Source organism: Rhinolophus ferrumequinum, chromosome 8 (genome assembly GCF_004115265.2).
Source record: "Rhinolophus ferrumequinum isolate MPI-CBG mRhiFer1 chromosome 8, mRhiFer1_v1.p, whole genome shotgun sequence".
Taxonomy (NCBI): domain Eukaryota; kingdom Metazoa; phylum Chordata; class Mammalia; order Chiroptera; family Rhinolophidae; genus Rhinolophus; species Rhinolophus ferrumequinum.
In genome coordinates, this window is record NC_046291.1 from 43,649,442 (window position 1) to 43,667,378 (window position 17,937).

General features: G+C 34.3%; 1 protein-coding gene across 1 annotated transcript in view; it reads right to left on the reverse strand.

The window, feature by feature from the left end:
- Positions 1–1,441: 1,441 nt before the first annotated feature.
- The window catches only part of NUP35 (nucleoporin 35), a 33,768-nt gene continuing 17,272 nt past the window's right edge, over positions 1,442–17,937 (reverse strand). Inside the window, 5 exon segments of the mRNA XM_033112208.1 lie at positions 1,442–1,976; positions 2,949–3,113; positions 4,164–4,292; positions 5,094–5,163; positions 8,047–8,188. Coding sequence (XP_032968099.1) covers positions 1,899–1,976; positions 2,949–3,113; positions 4,164–4,292; positions 5,094–5,163; positions 8,047–8,188 — 584 coding nt within the window. The 3' untranslated portion in view covers positions 1,442–1,898.

Sequence of the window (17,937 nt, forward strand, 5' to 3'; positions counted from 1 at the left end):
TATTTCAAAATCATTTCAAAACCTTCCATACAATGTGTTATTTTAGTTATTATTTATAAGGATGTAATAAAAGCAAGGAAAGATGCAGATTACCTAGATACATGTACTATGGTGAAATATTATTTCAATTAAAAACCTCCTTTTCACACAAGAGCCAACTTGATGAGGTTCTCACCGGCCAAGGGAGATAATTTGAATAAAAGAATAACGACTAAGTGATTGAAACAGTGAGTTAAAAGAAAAAAGTCTTAAGTTCATAGTGGTACCTAAGGAAAAAATTTTTTTTTTAAAACTTATAGGACACCAACAGAAGTTGCCAGGGCAACAAAAATTACTCTGAAAACTAATGAAGGAAAAGGATTAAATATTTATCCTGCCATTCTGGTTATGAATGTATTCCATGATAACCAAATAGCCCTAATGGATGGCTCAAGGTTCTTCTATATAAAAGAATTCCAGCAAATAAATGCAACAGGAATGATAGATTTGGAAAATCATCATTTTGCAAACCTTAAGAAATAACTGAGCCAGGCAAGTGTCATTAATGCATGCTTTTAAAAGTATTATGTAAAAAGGTTACAGGGAACTATCCAATGAAGGCGTCAGGCTTCTGCCCATGTGCCAATGACCAATCTCAGCATTGTTAAAAGTGGGACAATCAGAATTAAATGTCTCTTAATTTAATATGGTATAAAGTGCATCATACTAATATGAAGTATTCTTGCTCAAAAAAATGAAATGAGAATCTAATTAATCCTCTCTAGATCTAACTTCTAGGACATGGGATAAACAAGAAAACAATCAACCAAATTCATTCTATGGGACACTACAGGAAACTCACATGGTTCCTTCAACAAGTCATGGTGTGTTGGACAAGGGGGAAGGGAGGAGAAATTAATTTAGATTTTAAAACACTCCAAAAACAAACAACCAAATAAACGTATACACTGAGTCTTAATAGAATTCAAATAAACCAAGCATAAATACATTTGAGACAACTGATAAATTTTTGAATGGACTGGATGTTAGATATTAAGAGACCATTATTAATTCTGTTAGGTGTGATACTAACACTGTAATTACATAAGGAAATGTTGGCTTTTGATATATCCTCAAGTATTTAGATTACAATGGCATCACATTTGAGATATGCTTTAAACAAAATAAAAGGGGGAGGGAAGAAACAAGTATAACAAATATTTATGGTTATTAAAGCTGGATTACAGGTATATGGAGGTTCATGACACATTTTCTCTATTTCGGCAACCACTTAGGACTTTTTGTAGTAACAAAATAAATCACTCTTTCAAAAAACATTCAATACATATAATTGATAAAGTTTATTATCAAGAACTTATCAGGTTTTTAAAAAGATTGTTTTGGCATAAGACTACTGAAAGATGACAATCCATGATAGGAGATATACAAACAAGGATAATTAAAATATTAGGCCATAATTCAAATTGTTAATTATAATCCTTGTGTCTTGTCAGAAGCAGTTGTACAAGTTACCCTTCATGAAATTCACCCCACCAACTGATGAAGACAACACAGCCTCACTGAAAACTCAATTATATGATTTACAGTAATCAATGCTGATGAGTTTTTTGTGCTTAAGCATGCACTACCACAGAAAGCATAAAATCCTAATTTCTGGGACTTTTCTTTCTTTGAAACATATTTCAAGTTTTCTTTCTTTAAAACGTATCTTTTAAAGTGTGAGCTACAAATATGCTGTCTCCTTAAAAGAAAAAGGCTTCTAAAGGAAGTATGAGATAGCTATGCGATACTGCCAGGAGTGGTTATATAACTAACCCAAGGAAAACTGGCAGTACTCCACCAACTATTTGAATGTAGCAGCTTCCTCCTTTGTAGTTGAGTTCTTAGCTGTCATTATACTACCAGCCGAACATGTACTCCATTGCTTTGGATACAAGACTTTCATCTTTTTTTGGCGTTTGTCTGTCAGAAATGACCTAGTGAAAAAAACACATAATTGTTAGATTGTGGGTTCTTCAGTGGCATAGTCAATTCTGGAGTTAATGGCTGATTTAAAAGAGCCAAACATTAAAATGCATTTGTAGAACGAAATTGTATATTTAAAGATTAAAATATGCCTTTAGTTAGAAAGAACATCCTTATGTAGTTAAAAAGGGTAAAATCTCATTCTTTTGGCAAGGCAAATTACATCTACTCCTTAAATTAGGAAACTGAGAAAACAACACAAAATCTACAAGAGATGAGGGCTTTAAAATATTGGTTAAAAAGAAACGAAAGGAGAAAAACACAGTTCTGGAATGACCTCCAAATTTCAGGGTAAGTCAAAAGACTAAACTGTTACTACCTGCAGGACTACAGCACAACTCTTAGTTACTGTTTCAGAACCCATGTCTATAGCTGGGCAAGTTCAGAACTCCTGCCTAATTAATTAGGGGACAATAGCTGAATGATAGTCATTAATGCTTTCACCATTCTTCAATGAATATAATAAACTTTTCCTTTAAGTTTTTTTGAAATGAGAAGTTCTAAAATGAGAACTGGTCAATGTTTTCTTTTGATAACCAAAGGCTACTTCCACCTGAGGTTCTTGATACCATCAGATTTAGTTGTCAACTTAGTAGGCTTTTTAATACTCCCTCATGCCAGAGACATTCACAAGAGAAACTTTTTATATATGCAAATATACCTTAAAAAACTAAAACTCTCAAATGTTTTTAAAAATAGCAAAGAAATTTTTTAAAAATTCAAGATAAGTTTCCAGTTGACCAAAATTCTAATTTTTAAAATAGGAAATTTAAGAATATAAAGTTTATAGGTTTCACCAAGGCTATCACTTCAGTAGGAAATATTTAATGGCATAAAAATACAAATCAATCCAATGAAAAAGTTAAACATGCCATGCATTTCAGCCTTGAAAGTACATCCTTTATATCCAATTTTTAAAATACCTGATAGTCACTAGTAGAAGCTTTGTATGCTGTAGCAAGAGGTCTCATGGTAGAAATCCTAGGAGTACTTCCAGGTTGGGTTGGTGTACCTAAGGTTTTGATTGGTGGTGTAAAGGCTAGAGATGAAGATGATAAAGCACACCTGTCACTGTTTTCCATAACACTCTAGAGAAATAAAGATATAACAACTTCTGTTTATAAACATAATACATATTACCCAATATTATATCCTACTTACAAAGAAAACTTGATTAAAAGACTTCATTTAATCTAATTAACTTTTAAAATAATTTTAGACTTGATAAAATATATGCTTCTTAGCTAGCATGTGTGATCTAATGTTCAGCCAAAAATGTAACTTCAATGATCTCAAACATCCTCAAGCCAACTACAGATTCACAAGAGTAAGAATCTCCTAACAAACACTATGGAAAATCAGCCAGAAAGAAAAAGAATTCTTGGAGAAATCTGGGGAGAGGGAAAAATCAAAGTCCAGTACTATATAGTATCCAGTAACCCCAAATTCTCATCTAGCCTCTACAAATATCTGGTACAACACATTATAATAATTATACAACTACACAGCCATCCTAGATTATGAGAACAGGAGCCATGTCTGCTTTGTGCACTAATGTGTATATGCAAGCACTAACTACAGTTCCTGGTAGGTAGAAGTTCACATTTATTTACTAAAAATAACGATCGTGATTTTAAAGCCACAAAGAAAAGTTTAAATTGTGCTCAGCATTGTTTTATAAGCATATAAATATATAATTTTTAAATATCTTAAAATAGAAATAAAAAGCTCCAGCCATTTAAGTGAACCCTCATGTGAAATAATTCATTCTGAAATAGCATCATTCCTTTCAAGGTACTTAAAAAAATCTGATATTGTTTTGCACAAGAAAGAGAATGGGTTAGAAGTTAAGAGATCTAGAATCTAGACCTCACTTTTAACAACTCTGGATAAGTTACTTAAGGCCTCTTGTACTCTTATCCTTATATGTAAAATGAAAAGGATAGATGATTTCTAAATTTTAAAGTCTGCGACTAAACATCTTTTGCTTTCCATAAAAAAAGTATAACATCATCACATTTTACAAACTAAGAAAAACAGGCATAGTGAAGCAAAGTGACATAACCACCAATGTCAAAACTTAGACTTATGCTCTTCATATAGATTAAGCTATTTTCCTTACGTCAGCAATAACTTACTTTATCTATACATGGTTTTACACCAATCATGATGGACTCTCCAAAAATCCTCCCATCTTTGCTTAAGGCTTTCCGGGCCTGCAGTTTAGATTGATAACGAATATGCATCCAATTTCCTGTGTTAGACATCTGCAAAGAATAAAGCTGTCTCTTACAATATAAAATATATAAAATCTAAACTTGATGAATTACATTAGAAAATAAAAATATATGAAGATAAATCTGCTTCCACTTTTTATTTGATGCCCTGTAAAAAGCTAGATACTAGGATTCAACAAAAATCTCACTAAACAATTTCAATAATCTCTATCTGACTCTCAATTCTCTAATATAAAGAATATGTAACAAATATTCTCTGAAAGTAATTCTCAAAAGATAATTGTTTCCAGTAAAAAGGTCTTATCAACATTTGTTATAAAATCTTTTAAAACTATATTCATTAACCTGATTTTTGTGTAGAAGTTAAATAAGTCAATCTCTAATAACAGAAAAAATGCTTTGTTATTTATATTGTTATTTTATATTTATAACTTGTGCAAAGTAAGATAATTTTCTTTAAAGCTCTCTATAAACTATAAAGCCTTAAGAACTCTATGAGTCTAGAACTTCTCCCTTTTTCTTCATACGCAACAAAACAAGCTCAAATTGGAAAACGGTAGAATAAAATTATGTACAATCTTTTTTAAGAGACTGTAAACTAATTACAAAAAGGGGTGAGGGGAAGCCTGAAACTCTCATTCTCTCTTTCTTATTTTCTCTCTTTATCCCTTTTTGACAAATACTATGCAACTTCCAGACTCCAGTGGGCACATTCTATAAAAACTTTTTAAAAAAAGGAAATACAGACAAAATTCAGCAACAAAGTTTCTCTCAATTCATGGCTTATCTTTCCTCAGGCTAAACCTGGAATTGAAAAGAATTAAGCCTTACCACATGTTTTAAGATATTCCCATATTGTGCAAATTGTAATAATATATAGGAAGCAGATGCTTGAGGAAACCTGAAAAAAAAGAGTTGCCCAGTCATCTTCCACAATAAATATGAATACAAATTACCGTACTTACAAGTGTCTCAAGATAAATTCCTCCCAACTATCTAGAAAACTAGGAGATCCTTGATCATCCTGTTTTCCCCTATACCAGCTAAATCTATCATTGTCTATCACCCAAAAGCAAATACATTAAAATTAGTTTTGAATCAGCCATTCTATTCCATCTCTAGATTCCACCCCTGAAATCTCTGAAATCCCACTCTCACTGCCATTATCACATCCCTTAAAAAAAGAACGATGAAGTTGCTGTTCTGTATAATTATTTTGCAAGGATGTGTGTGTGTGTGTGTGTGTGTGAGAAATATTTAGGTATACTACAGTTATTAAAAGGGAAAGAATTTTAAATTATATAGTCATATCATCATACATTAAGCATCATCTGAAAATTCATAAATTTAGCCCTAAAAAAAAATTAAAGTCAGTACCAATGTCAATGGTATAGAAACACTTAAAAGGATGGTTACCAGTATTTTAATAGCTGGGCCGGCCCGGTGGCTCAGGTGGTTGGAGCGCCGGACTCCTAACGCCAAGGTCGCCGGCAGCCAGCGTGAGCAGCCGGCAGCCAGAGTGAGCGGCCGTGAGCTGCCGTGAGCTGCTGTGAGCTGGCAACCGACTGCCTCAACCAGGGAGAGCGCAAGGCTCATAATACCAGCATGGGCCAGGGAGCTGTGTCCTACACAACTAGACTGAGAAACAACGGCTTAAACCGGAGGGGGGTGGGGAGGCGGAAGAAAGGGGAAAAAATATATATATATATTTTAATAGCCATATATTCTGTACGGGAAAATTCTAAGTAACTTACTTTCTTCTTTATAAAGTTCTACATGGTTTGAATATTTTACAAGTCATTAATATTTATATAGTCAAATCAATAAATCCATTTTCAATTTGAAAATCTACAGAGTTCCCTTAACCAGTGACTTCAGTCGAAAGCTTAGATTACAACGCTTAAAAAACAAAAATCTAAGTCACAAAAATAAATGAGAAACTCTGCAAATTAAAATCTATGCGAGTAAACTACTCACTGCATTCAAGACTGGAATTTTATTTTATGTTATATAAGCTTGAATATAAAATTTTTAACCCCAAAGAAACAACAAAAGAGGCAGGGTGCCTAACAAAGCAGAGCTAAAGAAAATATAAATGAAGGGGAGAAATAATGGTTACAAGTAAAGGACATACTCGAGAAATAAAACATAATTCTAAGACTCAGGACCACTTTGAATAGAAACATTCCAATACCCTCTAAAAGAATCACCCTAAAACAATGAATGGTTTCTCATAACGATGCTGAGTCAGCAGGAAAAGTTAAATTATCAAAGAAAGAACATATACAATGTATTTTAGATATACTTTCCTATAAATTATTGAAATACTGTATTCCTGAGAAGAAAATGTCTCAGTTCTTGCAATTAAATTTATACAGAGGGTTACAAAAACATAAAACCAACAGAAAATAAATAGCTGGGAATGTGTATGTCTTAAAAATGAAGAAAAGGACTAGCAGAAGTACTTCAAGTAATTTAGTCAATTCCTAAGGAATCTTAAAAGTGACATCATTACTACTGATCCTAAAAAACAGACAGGAACGGACATCCAAATTCAAAAACATACAGCCATTCATGAGAGGAAACAAAACATTTACACACACACACACACACACACACACACACACACACACGAGTAGCCAGACCAATTGCCATGGATAAAGGGCTGACTGTGGGCTTTCTGCAAAACAAGAGAAAGTAATGATCCTACTTTTTACCTAAACACAATCAGTAACAAACACATAGAATCTGTCTGAAAGATTACACAAAAAGTAGGTGGCAATTATTGCTTTAAAGGGGAGAAAAATTGTAGCTGGGGGAAAAAACAGGAAGGAAAACTTTCCACTGTATATTCTTTTGAATTTTTAACTTTTAAATACACTGACTTATATAAAGCCCACTACATTTACTGTGCATTGTTCTTCCTTCAAGGAGCTCGTTCTTATATTTTTATTCTTATATTTATGATACTTTTTTACTCCCAAACTAAATATAGTTAGGTCCAATATCAGTATGACATATAACACTTTCAGAAACAAATCTTACATAGTACAATACAAATAAGAGCTTGAAACCTAAGAACACCTGAGTTTTTGCTGAAGCTTTACTAACAACTATATGTAAACCTCTAAATAAATCTGTCTATACCTGTTTCCTCATCTGTAAAAATGCAGTATCTCTAAGATGCTTTAAAGTACTTTTTAGATCTAAAAATCTATTCAAAATACATCTAGGCCTGTCATGCACAATTTCTATTAATAATTAATATTCTGTGACTAGAAAAAAAATATACAGATATATATATATAGTGACATAGTACACATACACAAATGAAATTCAATTTGTTAGTTCCAAACTGGTTAAGTCTACTATAAGCAGAGGAACAGTCACTAACTAGAAAGAGAAAAAGGAGTTTCCTAAGTCTAAACAGGCAACTGTTTCAATATCCAGCAAATATTCTGAAGAGAAAAAAATCTGAGAAAAGGCAGACAGACAGATGATGAAAAAACTACAAACAAATATTTAACACTAGTTAGTAATATGCATGTTGAAGTGTCAGAGTGATCTGTACTGATATCTGCAATTTACTCTGAATTATACCAACAACAAAAAAGATGAATGGAAGATATAATAAATGTAGCAAATATTATGTGTGGAACATAGGTGGTAGGTATACGGCTGTTTACTGTGCAATTCTTTTAATTTTGTATATGTTTGATAATATTCATTAAAAATGCTAAGGAGGGTTATTTTCTTTTAATGGTAAATGATCCAGAATCCTTACCCGAACACAGTCACCCATGTATCATCGAGGTGATCTTCAGAAGTCAGAGAATCTCCTTGAGTATAAAAAGGATCCAACTGGGCAGGAGATAACGTTGTCTTTCGTGGTTGACCAATGTTTGCGGGACTAAACATACTTTGTCCTATATTAGTATATTTAGTAAGTTAGTTACCAATATAAAAATCTTGGTTAATTTTTAATCGAAGCTTTTAGTTTTAAATGAAAAAGTATTAAAAGTTGGCAATTGCATAAATAGCTTTAAAATACACAACTGTAATCAAATGATAATTTTATACTACCATACAATTTAAGAAGTCATTGATAATTGAGCATAACTAATGATTTTGCAAATGTTTTATTAATTTCCAGTTAAGCCTACACCAGAAGATCTCCAGTCCACCTCAAAGACTTCTGTTGGATTAATCTCCCAAACCTACCACTTGCATCATGGCACCTCTGCCTTAAAAATATTCAGTAACTGCTCATTACCCACAGAACAAAATCCAAATGCCCTGGCCCCCACAATATAGTTCTACCCTTCTTTTTCTAGTCGGCCACTAAACGGTCTCTACCCTAACTCCTAAGATGTGAATGCAGTTTTATTTTTTTCAGGTCATTTCTATCTTAAGTGTCTGATTCTGTCCTTTCTTTTCTTAACCTTCAACAACTTTCAATACCCTTCAATAATGAGTATTTCTTCATGTCCAACATGCCAAGCTAAACGCTTTACATGGTCAATTATCTCAGAGGCACTGTCTTATCAAGACCACACACTTCTGAGCAGCAGAGAAATTTTTCTTTGGTCTTTGTAGTAGTAGCAATGATTTTCTCATAAAGAAATATTTTTTCAGCACTTAAATAGTCACATCATTCTAGGTATCTAAGATACAGTAGTGAACAAGTTAGACTAAAAAAAAAAAAAAAGAAAGAAAAAAACCAAAAAAACCATATCTCTAATGGGGCTTAAATTCTAGTGAAAGACAAATAAGTAAATACCCAGTATGTAAGGAAACCGAAAACCCTACAGAAAAACAATGAAACAGAGAAGGGAGATAAGGAATATGTATATATGTGAAAGGGTTTAATAAAAACAATTTCACTGAAGTGCCACTAAAACAAAAACCTGAAGGAGATGGGAGGCAAGCCATGACAATATCTGCAGATGTGAATATCAGGTGGAGAAAATAGCAAGTATAAGGGCCCTGAGAAAGGACATGCCCGGTGTTTGATGAACAGCAGGAAGGCCAGTATTTGTCCAGTGAGGAGAGAGTTTTGAGGTCAGGACAAGTATATGAGCACAGAGGTACCAATATGTCAGACCATGAAAAAACTCTGCAAGCCACTGTCAAGACTGGCTTTTACCTGAAATGAGTTGGAAAGCCAATGGTAACTTGTGAGCAAGGACGAGGTAACAGCACTGAAATTTTGAAATGATAATGAACAGTAGCATTTTACTGAGTACTTATAACACCATTCTTTACAGGTATAATTTTATTTAATTCTAACAACCTTACACCGTAGATCCTATTAGTAGCTCCATTTAGCAAATTAGGAAACAGGGTGATGTTAAATAACACCCAGAGAGGAAGTTGAAATTGCTCTTAGTCAGTAATCTAGTTACACCTGTAATCACTACAGCAGCAGTTGTACATGTCTGGCCTATAGCTCCCCAAGCCCATTCTCATGGGCTAAGCCAAATCAAAATTATTTTCTTAATCGTTTAAGGTTTTACTTGCCTTTTTCATTCTCACTCACTCATGAGGGTACACTGGACTTTTCCAGAGGCTATTTGATGTGATTCAATCAGTTCAGGTTGAATACAGAAGCAGATATGAGAATTCAGCTGTATTTTAAGCCAGACAGTAAGATTTGAAAACCATAAAACAATGTCACTCTTCTCATGAAAATCTTGTAGAAAAGTTAGTTTTTACTTTAAAAAGCGTTACTTATGTTTACATGAAACTATTTTTAAATGAATTAATACATACTTTAAAATGTCCTCAATTTTAATTTCTAATGCAATAAGTATCAATAGCTGTACTCCCAAAGCTCTCAGGTCTTCAATTTTTAAGAACAGCTGTTCTATAGGACCTTGCACATGATTCACACTCCATCTTTACTAATTTTCTGAAGGCTCTCTGCTCAACATCTTCTAACTATAATACCTGCTACCTGCTGTCTTGTCATTTTTTTCTGAATTCCCAACTGAGTTGAAAATCACCCTAAGTCGTTCCAAAGTGTTTATAGTCAAATGGATTTGTTAAAGTATATTCTTAAGAAATAAAAAAAGATATGCTACAGGGTGGGGGGGAAGGTACTGTGGTAAAAGTTTTATGAAAGGCCATATATTATACTGTCCTGATGGGAGACTTACAATGCACATAAAAAACTCTCAAAGGTTTTCCAATAAAGAAATATTTGTAACTACATTCAACTCAAAAGTTCCTATAGTCTACTTAACCACATTTTATCCTCAATAAAACACATATTTTGGTAAATAATGATCTTGTGTCCAGTACCTCCTATATGCCTTATAAATAAATGCATGACTAACACAAGAATTTACAGAGACCAAGGCTATTAGGAAATGAATAATAAAGCTACTATTCAAATCCAAAGCTGAGATACAAAAAGGGTTACAACTGAGTTTTAATTTTCTGTTAATACATATAGAATGATTTCCTCAGAACAAAAGCAAAAGTTGTTCTCTTAACACATGACTCACAGTAATACATTATTAACCTAGAACAAAAAATGGACTGGAGAGTCAGGTTACTCTCAAGATAAAATTCTAACACTCGAAAGGTCAAAGAAAACTAAAAACAAAACACTAACCCACCCTCAATAACTTATTTTCAGAGATTATTACTTTTTTCTAGATCCTCATGTTCTAACTGCTGCTGAATTACTGAAAAATGCAAATGTCTTTACTATATAAGGGACGGGAAGGCAGCACAGCATCTTGCTTTTTGGAAGGCAACATGTAATTGTGTTAGGAGTCCAGACTGGGTTGGATTGGATGGCAGATAGCAACACTAGCCCTGGGCCAATTATTCACCTTGGTAAAGAGAATCAGGTAGTGAGAAGGGTGATATGCTTTGTAGTCAGTTCACATTGCAGTTCTACTACGGTCATAACTAAAGCAAGTTATTGAGCCTCACTTCCCAAATATTACAACAAAAATAAAAACATTAATGACGACTGTCAGCATATACGAGTACTTATACAGTAGTCCCCCTTATCCTCAGGGGATACGTTCCAAGAGCCGCACAGTGGATGCCTAAAATCATGGCTAGCACTGAGCCCTGGACATACTACAGCCATGTACCACACGACGTTTCAGCCAACAAGATTGCATATATGACGGTGATCCCAGAAGATAATGGAGCTCCAAAATTCCTATTGCCTAGTGATGTCACAGCTGTCGTACATTGTAGGACAACACATTAGAACTTAAGTGACTGTGGTGGTGCTGGTGTGCAATGGTTATAAAGTTTATAGCAGTGAACAGTAACGTCCTGGGCCTTCATGTTCACTCCCCACTCACTCACTGACTCACCCAGACACGTCCCCATGCTACAAGCTCCATTCATGGTGAATGCCATACACAAGTGTATCATTTTTTTTTATCTTTTGTAACATATTTTTACTGTATCTTTTCTATGTTTAGTTATGTTTAGATAGACAAACGCCACTGTGTTACAACTGCCTACAGTATTTAGTACAGTAACATGCTGTACTGGTTTGTAGTCTTGGAGCAAGAGGCTGTATCATATACCCTAGGTCTGTAGTGGGATACACCATCTGTGTTTCTATTCTACCATGTTTGCACAACAAAATCACCTAACATACTTCTCAGAATGTATCCCTGTTGTTAAGCAACACATGACTATATACAGAGGATGCCAAAAACATTTTAAGAAAGGAAAACTGTATTAAAATTGTAATACTCAATATTGATAACAAAACTCAATATTGATAACTGATAACAAAACATGAACACAAGTCACATTTGACTTCTGCAATTACAAGAGGTGCTCAGTGGTTATCATTAACGTTCAGACACTTATGATTATGGCGAACTACTGCTTGAGCAACACTGACCAAAGTGTCCATTTTGTATACATTGTTTTGCAACCCCTAGTATCTGTTCCTATAGATACATACCTATGATAAAGTTCAATTTATAAATTAGACACAGTAAGAGGTCAACAACAACTAATAATGGTAGAACAATTATAACAATATATTGTATTAAAAGTTATATGAATGACATCTCTCTCAAAATACCTTTTTGTACTATACTCATCCTTCCATTTAAAAAGTACTTTACGGCTTCTGTTTGGTATACCTGAATTGCCACCATCACTAGTCTTGCTCGTATGGGCCATTATTAAGTAAAATAAGAGTTACTTGAACACAAGTACTGTGGTTACCATGACATTCAGTCTGATAATCCAGAAGGCTACTAAGTGACTAACAAATGGGTAGCATATACAGCATGGATACACTGGACAAAGGGATGATTCGCATCCCGAACACAATGCAATGGAATGGCTGAGATTTCATCATACTACTCAAAACAACATGCAATTTAAAACACATGAATTAGTTCTAGAATTTTCCATTTAGTATTTTTGGACCATGTATATTTGGACTGTAGGTAACCGAAACTGCAGAAAGCAAAACAGAGAATAGGGACGACTACAGTATTCATATTTAATCCTAAATGCAATTCTATGAGAAATAACTGCCATATCCATTTTACATATGAGGAACACAAAGCACAAATGTATATAAAATGCCTATCCAACATAGTTGAAGATTAACTGAGAGCCTGTTTAAAAGGTTCAATAAATGTTAGTTTCCTTTTTACGAAGCCAGCATTACCCTGATACAAAAGCCAAATAAGGAAACTACAAGAGGAAGCTACAGACCAACATTCCTGATAAATACAGATGCAAAAAGTCTCTCAACAATACATTAAGATGATCACATATGATGACCAAGCAGCATTTATCGTTGGAATGCAAGACTGGTTCAACATACTCAAATCAATAAATGTGACACCACATTTACAGACTGGAAGATAAAAATCACATGATCATCTCGATAGACAAAGAGAAAGCATTTGACAAAATATAACATCCTTTCACGACAAAAGTGTTCAACAAATTGGATACAGAAGGAATATACCTCAACATAATAAAAGCCATATACAACAAGCCCACATATAACATCATACTCAATGGAGAAAGGGTTGAAAGCTTTTCCTCTAAGATCAGAAAAAAGAAAATGGTGTCCACTTAACACTCCTATTGCTCCTAGCCAAGCCAATCATACAAGAAAAGGAAATAAAAGGCATCCAAATTGCAAAGAAGTGTACTTATCTTTGTTTGTACATGATATGATCCTATATACAGAAAATCCTAATATACTAATAATGAAGTATCTTAAAAAGAAATAAAGAAAAAAATCCTATTTACAATACCATCAAAAATAATAAAATGGGTGACCGGTTAGATCAGTTAGTTAGAGCGTGGTGCTGATAACACCAAGGTTGCCGGTTCATCCCCACATGGGCCACTGTGAGCCATGCCCTCCTTAAAACAAACAAACAAACAAAAAAACAATAAAACAAATTTAACCAAGGAGGTGCAAGATTTGTACACTGAAACCACAATACTCGGATGAAAGAAACTGAAGACACAAGCAAATGGAAAGATACCATGTGTTCATGGATCAGAAGAATTAATACTAAAATGTCCATACTTCTGAAAGCCATCTACAAGACCATTAAGATGAAAAAACAACCTCTGGAATGGAAGAAAATAGTTGCAAACCACACATGATAGGGGTTAATATCCCAAATATGTAAGGAATTCATACAATCATAAAGAAAACAAACAATCTGGTTAAAAAAAATAGACTATCTTTCAGAGGAACTGAATAGCCATTTTTTCCAGAAAAGATATACAAATGGCCAACAGGTACAAAAAAAGGTGCTCAACATCACTAATCATCAGGGAAATGCAAATTATAACCACAATGATATATCACCCCAACCTTTTAGAATGGTTATCATCAGAAAGACAGTGTTGGTGAGGATTTGGAGAAAAAACAATCCTTGTGCACTGTTGGTGGGAATAGCAATTTGTACAGCCACTACAGAAAACAATATGACAGTTGCTCAAAAAATTAAAAATAGAACTACCACTATGATCCAGCAATCCCAGTTCTGGGTATATATCCAAAGAAAATGAAAACAGGATCTCAAGAGATATCAGCATTCCCATGTTCATTACAGCATTATTCATTATAACCAAGATACGGAAACAATCTACGTGTCCATCAATAAATGAATGTATAAAGATGATGTGGTAGCTATCTACAATGGGTATTATTCAGCCTTGAGAACGAAGGAAATCTTGTCATTTGCAACAATTATGGATGGACCTTGAGGGCAGGATGTTCATGATGTTAAGTGAATAGTCAGAGAAAGACAATTACTATAATATCTCACTTATATGTGAAACATAAAAAAAGCCAAACTCATAGGAACAGAGTCGTGCTTACCAGGGACTGGGGATATGAGGAGATGTTGGTGAAAGTATACAAACTTCAGGGGCCGGCCTGGTGGCTCAGGCGGTTAGAGCTCCATGCTCCTAACTCCGAAGTCTGCCGGTTCGATTCCCACATGTGCCAGTGGGCTCTCAACCACAAGGTTCCCGGTTCAATTCCTCGAGTCCGGCAAGGGATGGTGGGCTGTGCCCCTTGAAACTAAGATTGAACACAGCACCTTGAGCTGAGCTGCCTCCGAGCTCCTGGATGCATCCTCTCAACCATAAGGTTGCCGGTTCGACTCCCACAAGGGATGATGGGCTGCGCCAACTAGCAACAGCAACTGGACCTGGAGCTGAGCTGCGCCCTCCACAACTAAGACTGAAAAGACAACTTGAAGCTGAATGGCACCCTCCACAACTAAGATTGAAAGGACAACAACTTGACTTGGAAAAAAGTCCTAGAAGTACACACTGTTCCCCAATAAAGTCCTGTTCCCCTTCCCCAATAAAATCTTAAAAAAAGTATATAGGATGAGTAAGTTCTGGAGTAAGTTCTGGGGATCTAAAGCACAGCATGGTATTATCATTAATAACACTGTACTACATTATATATAATAGAGTAAATCTTAAATGTTCTTACCACAAAAAGAAATGATAATTAGGTGTTAGTGTTTGTGATCAGTTTGTAAGATATGAATGCATCATGTCAACAAATTGTGTACCTTAAACTTACAATGTTTTATGTCAATTTTATCTCAATAAACCTGTAATAAATAAACGTTAGTTTCCCTTAGTTATATCCATACATTAACCTGTAACACAAGACTTACCTATAATTCCAAGAATCAAATGCAGCAGTTGACAAGAACTCAAAAAACTTAACTGTGTTAACAATGTATAACTTTAATATAAATGATGCACTTGGTACAATTATTCTTTTGCATTAACACCACAAATATATTCAGAGTCAAGTCTAAAGGACTTCTAGGAATGATGAACACCTCTTATTTCCAAACAGTACCAAACCAAAACTACACCTTCAACAGAATCAAAAGTTAAAAGATTCAATTAAGTAAAAACTACAATGCAACAATATGATTCTGACTAAAGAGAAAAAAATATATATGGTGACCTTAGGATGTCAAAATTCTTAACTCTTTAAGCATGCCATACAACTTGAATCCCTTTATTTCATTTGGACTCAAATTTAGAAACCACAATTAATCTAATTTAACCTATTTATGTAGCCTTTCCTTCAGAAAAAAATGTTTCAGATAACCTCAGATCTATTAGACTTTAATTAATCTATTTAATTCAAAATACTATCCTAGACCCAACTAGAAAACAAGATGCTCAAGAATGACTGCTTATTTCAATCAAGTTAACAAGTTAAAAAACAATTTAGCAGCCAGAAAGCTTGAGAAACGTATATTCAAATATTTTTTGAAAAGCAATCAAATGCTGACATGCAAATCATTAATTAGCTCTAGAGAAAACAAAGGTATACATAAAGGAAATAGATCCCAGTATACTACATAGCTCAGTCCTATAGATTTATCTGACTTTTAAAACTGAGTTCATGTTTGATGAAAAACAGAATACAAAGTAAATCACTGAAATGAACGTCAAACTGCATCCATGCTGTAACACGTTTAACAATTTTTTTCCCTCATCCTCACAGATGCATTTAAATAATTGGTACAACACATTTCTAAAATGTGGGTGATTTAAAATGAAACACTCCATTTTGACAAGTGTCTGCTTGTCAACTAATTTATCAACTATCTCGTTAGGAAATAAGCAGACACACACAAAAGATATTCAAATAAATTTAGTTCTTACTACAAAGATATGCCTTTAATACACAAACAATAGTAAAAGGCATTTTAGTATAAAATCTGAAGCCAATTCAAATTTTTTTATGTTCTGTATTAACATTAAGAAGGTAAAACTTAGTTATGTTATATCATGCAATAACCTTCAAGCGAGAAATTAAATGAAGGCTCAAAATGAGACAACCATTATGACCTTTAAAAATAAAACAAATCAAAATTAAGTCTCAAACGAATAAGCAATCTAATTTTTGCCCTGTCAACTACTCTGAAAAACATAATTACTTATACATAATCTAAAACTATTTACATAAATTTAGCATAATTGCCCCCCACCTTGTTAATGTTTAATTGCTCCACTGATTCTACTTCCCTTTCAATCAGACTTCTGGTACCCACATGCTATACTTTATAAGATGAAAATAAAATATACCTATCAAAACCACATCAAATTGGACTCTAATGTGTCTCCCTTGGTAAATCACAATTCAAACTCTTCACAAGATCAGATCACAGTGGAGGGCAAAAGATCTTATTACTCTTTATGAAAACATCCTCAATTAACAAACAGATTCAATTATTTCAAAATAGACCACTGGCCTAAATGAAAACAAGAGATACAAAGAGTGGTAAATTTTAAACAGATACATGGCATATGAAATTTGGGGAAAAGTTTCCCAGCAGTGCGGTTACCTTCTTACCACTAAACGAAGTAGCACAATGTATAACAAAGAATTTGGCCTCAGCCCAAAGAGAAGTCTGGCCTTTGTCAGGTTCCTGGGAGGGAATCTCTAACCCCTAGGAATTTCCCTAGCAATAGGAGTATTTTTGTTATTCATGGTAGGCCCTCAAGTGCACTAGATAGTTTATGTTAACAAACTAATAGTTTATGACTCATGGTGGGGACAAGTCTCACCATAAAGAGCAACCATATGATAAAAAGAATGGAACTTGGAGCCACGTGATATCAGCCCACCTCTGGGCAAAGGAGGCATCTAGAGAGTGAGTTTAGCCACTTGATCAACGATTTGTTCATATTTACATAATGAAACCCCAATAAAAACTCTGGACATAGAGGCTCCAGTGAGCTTCCCCATTGTCAATACTCTGTGTAGTGCCATATAGCAATGTCATGAGGGTGATATATCATGGAAGCTTTGTGTTTCAAACCCTTCCAGATTTTGCCCTATGCATGTTTCTTCGGCTCTTATTTGTATCCTTTTGCAGTAATAAAACTGTAACCATATGTATAGCACTTTCAGGGGGTTCTGAGTCTTTCCAGTAAATTACCAAACTTTAGGGTGGGTTTGGGAACCCTGAATTTATAGCCTGTAGGCCATAAGTGAGAGCAGCTCTGGGTACCCCGAAACTTGCAGCTGGCATCTGAAGTGAGGGTAATCTTGTGGGGACTGTTTCCTTTGACTTTTCAGTTTAACAATCTGATTGTACCCAAAAGTCATATTGAACAATGGACACAACAACATCCAATAAAACAT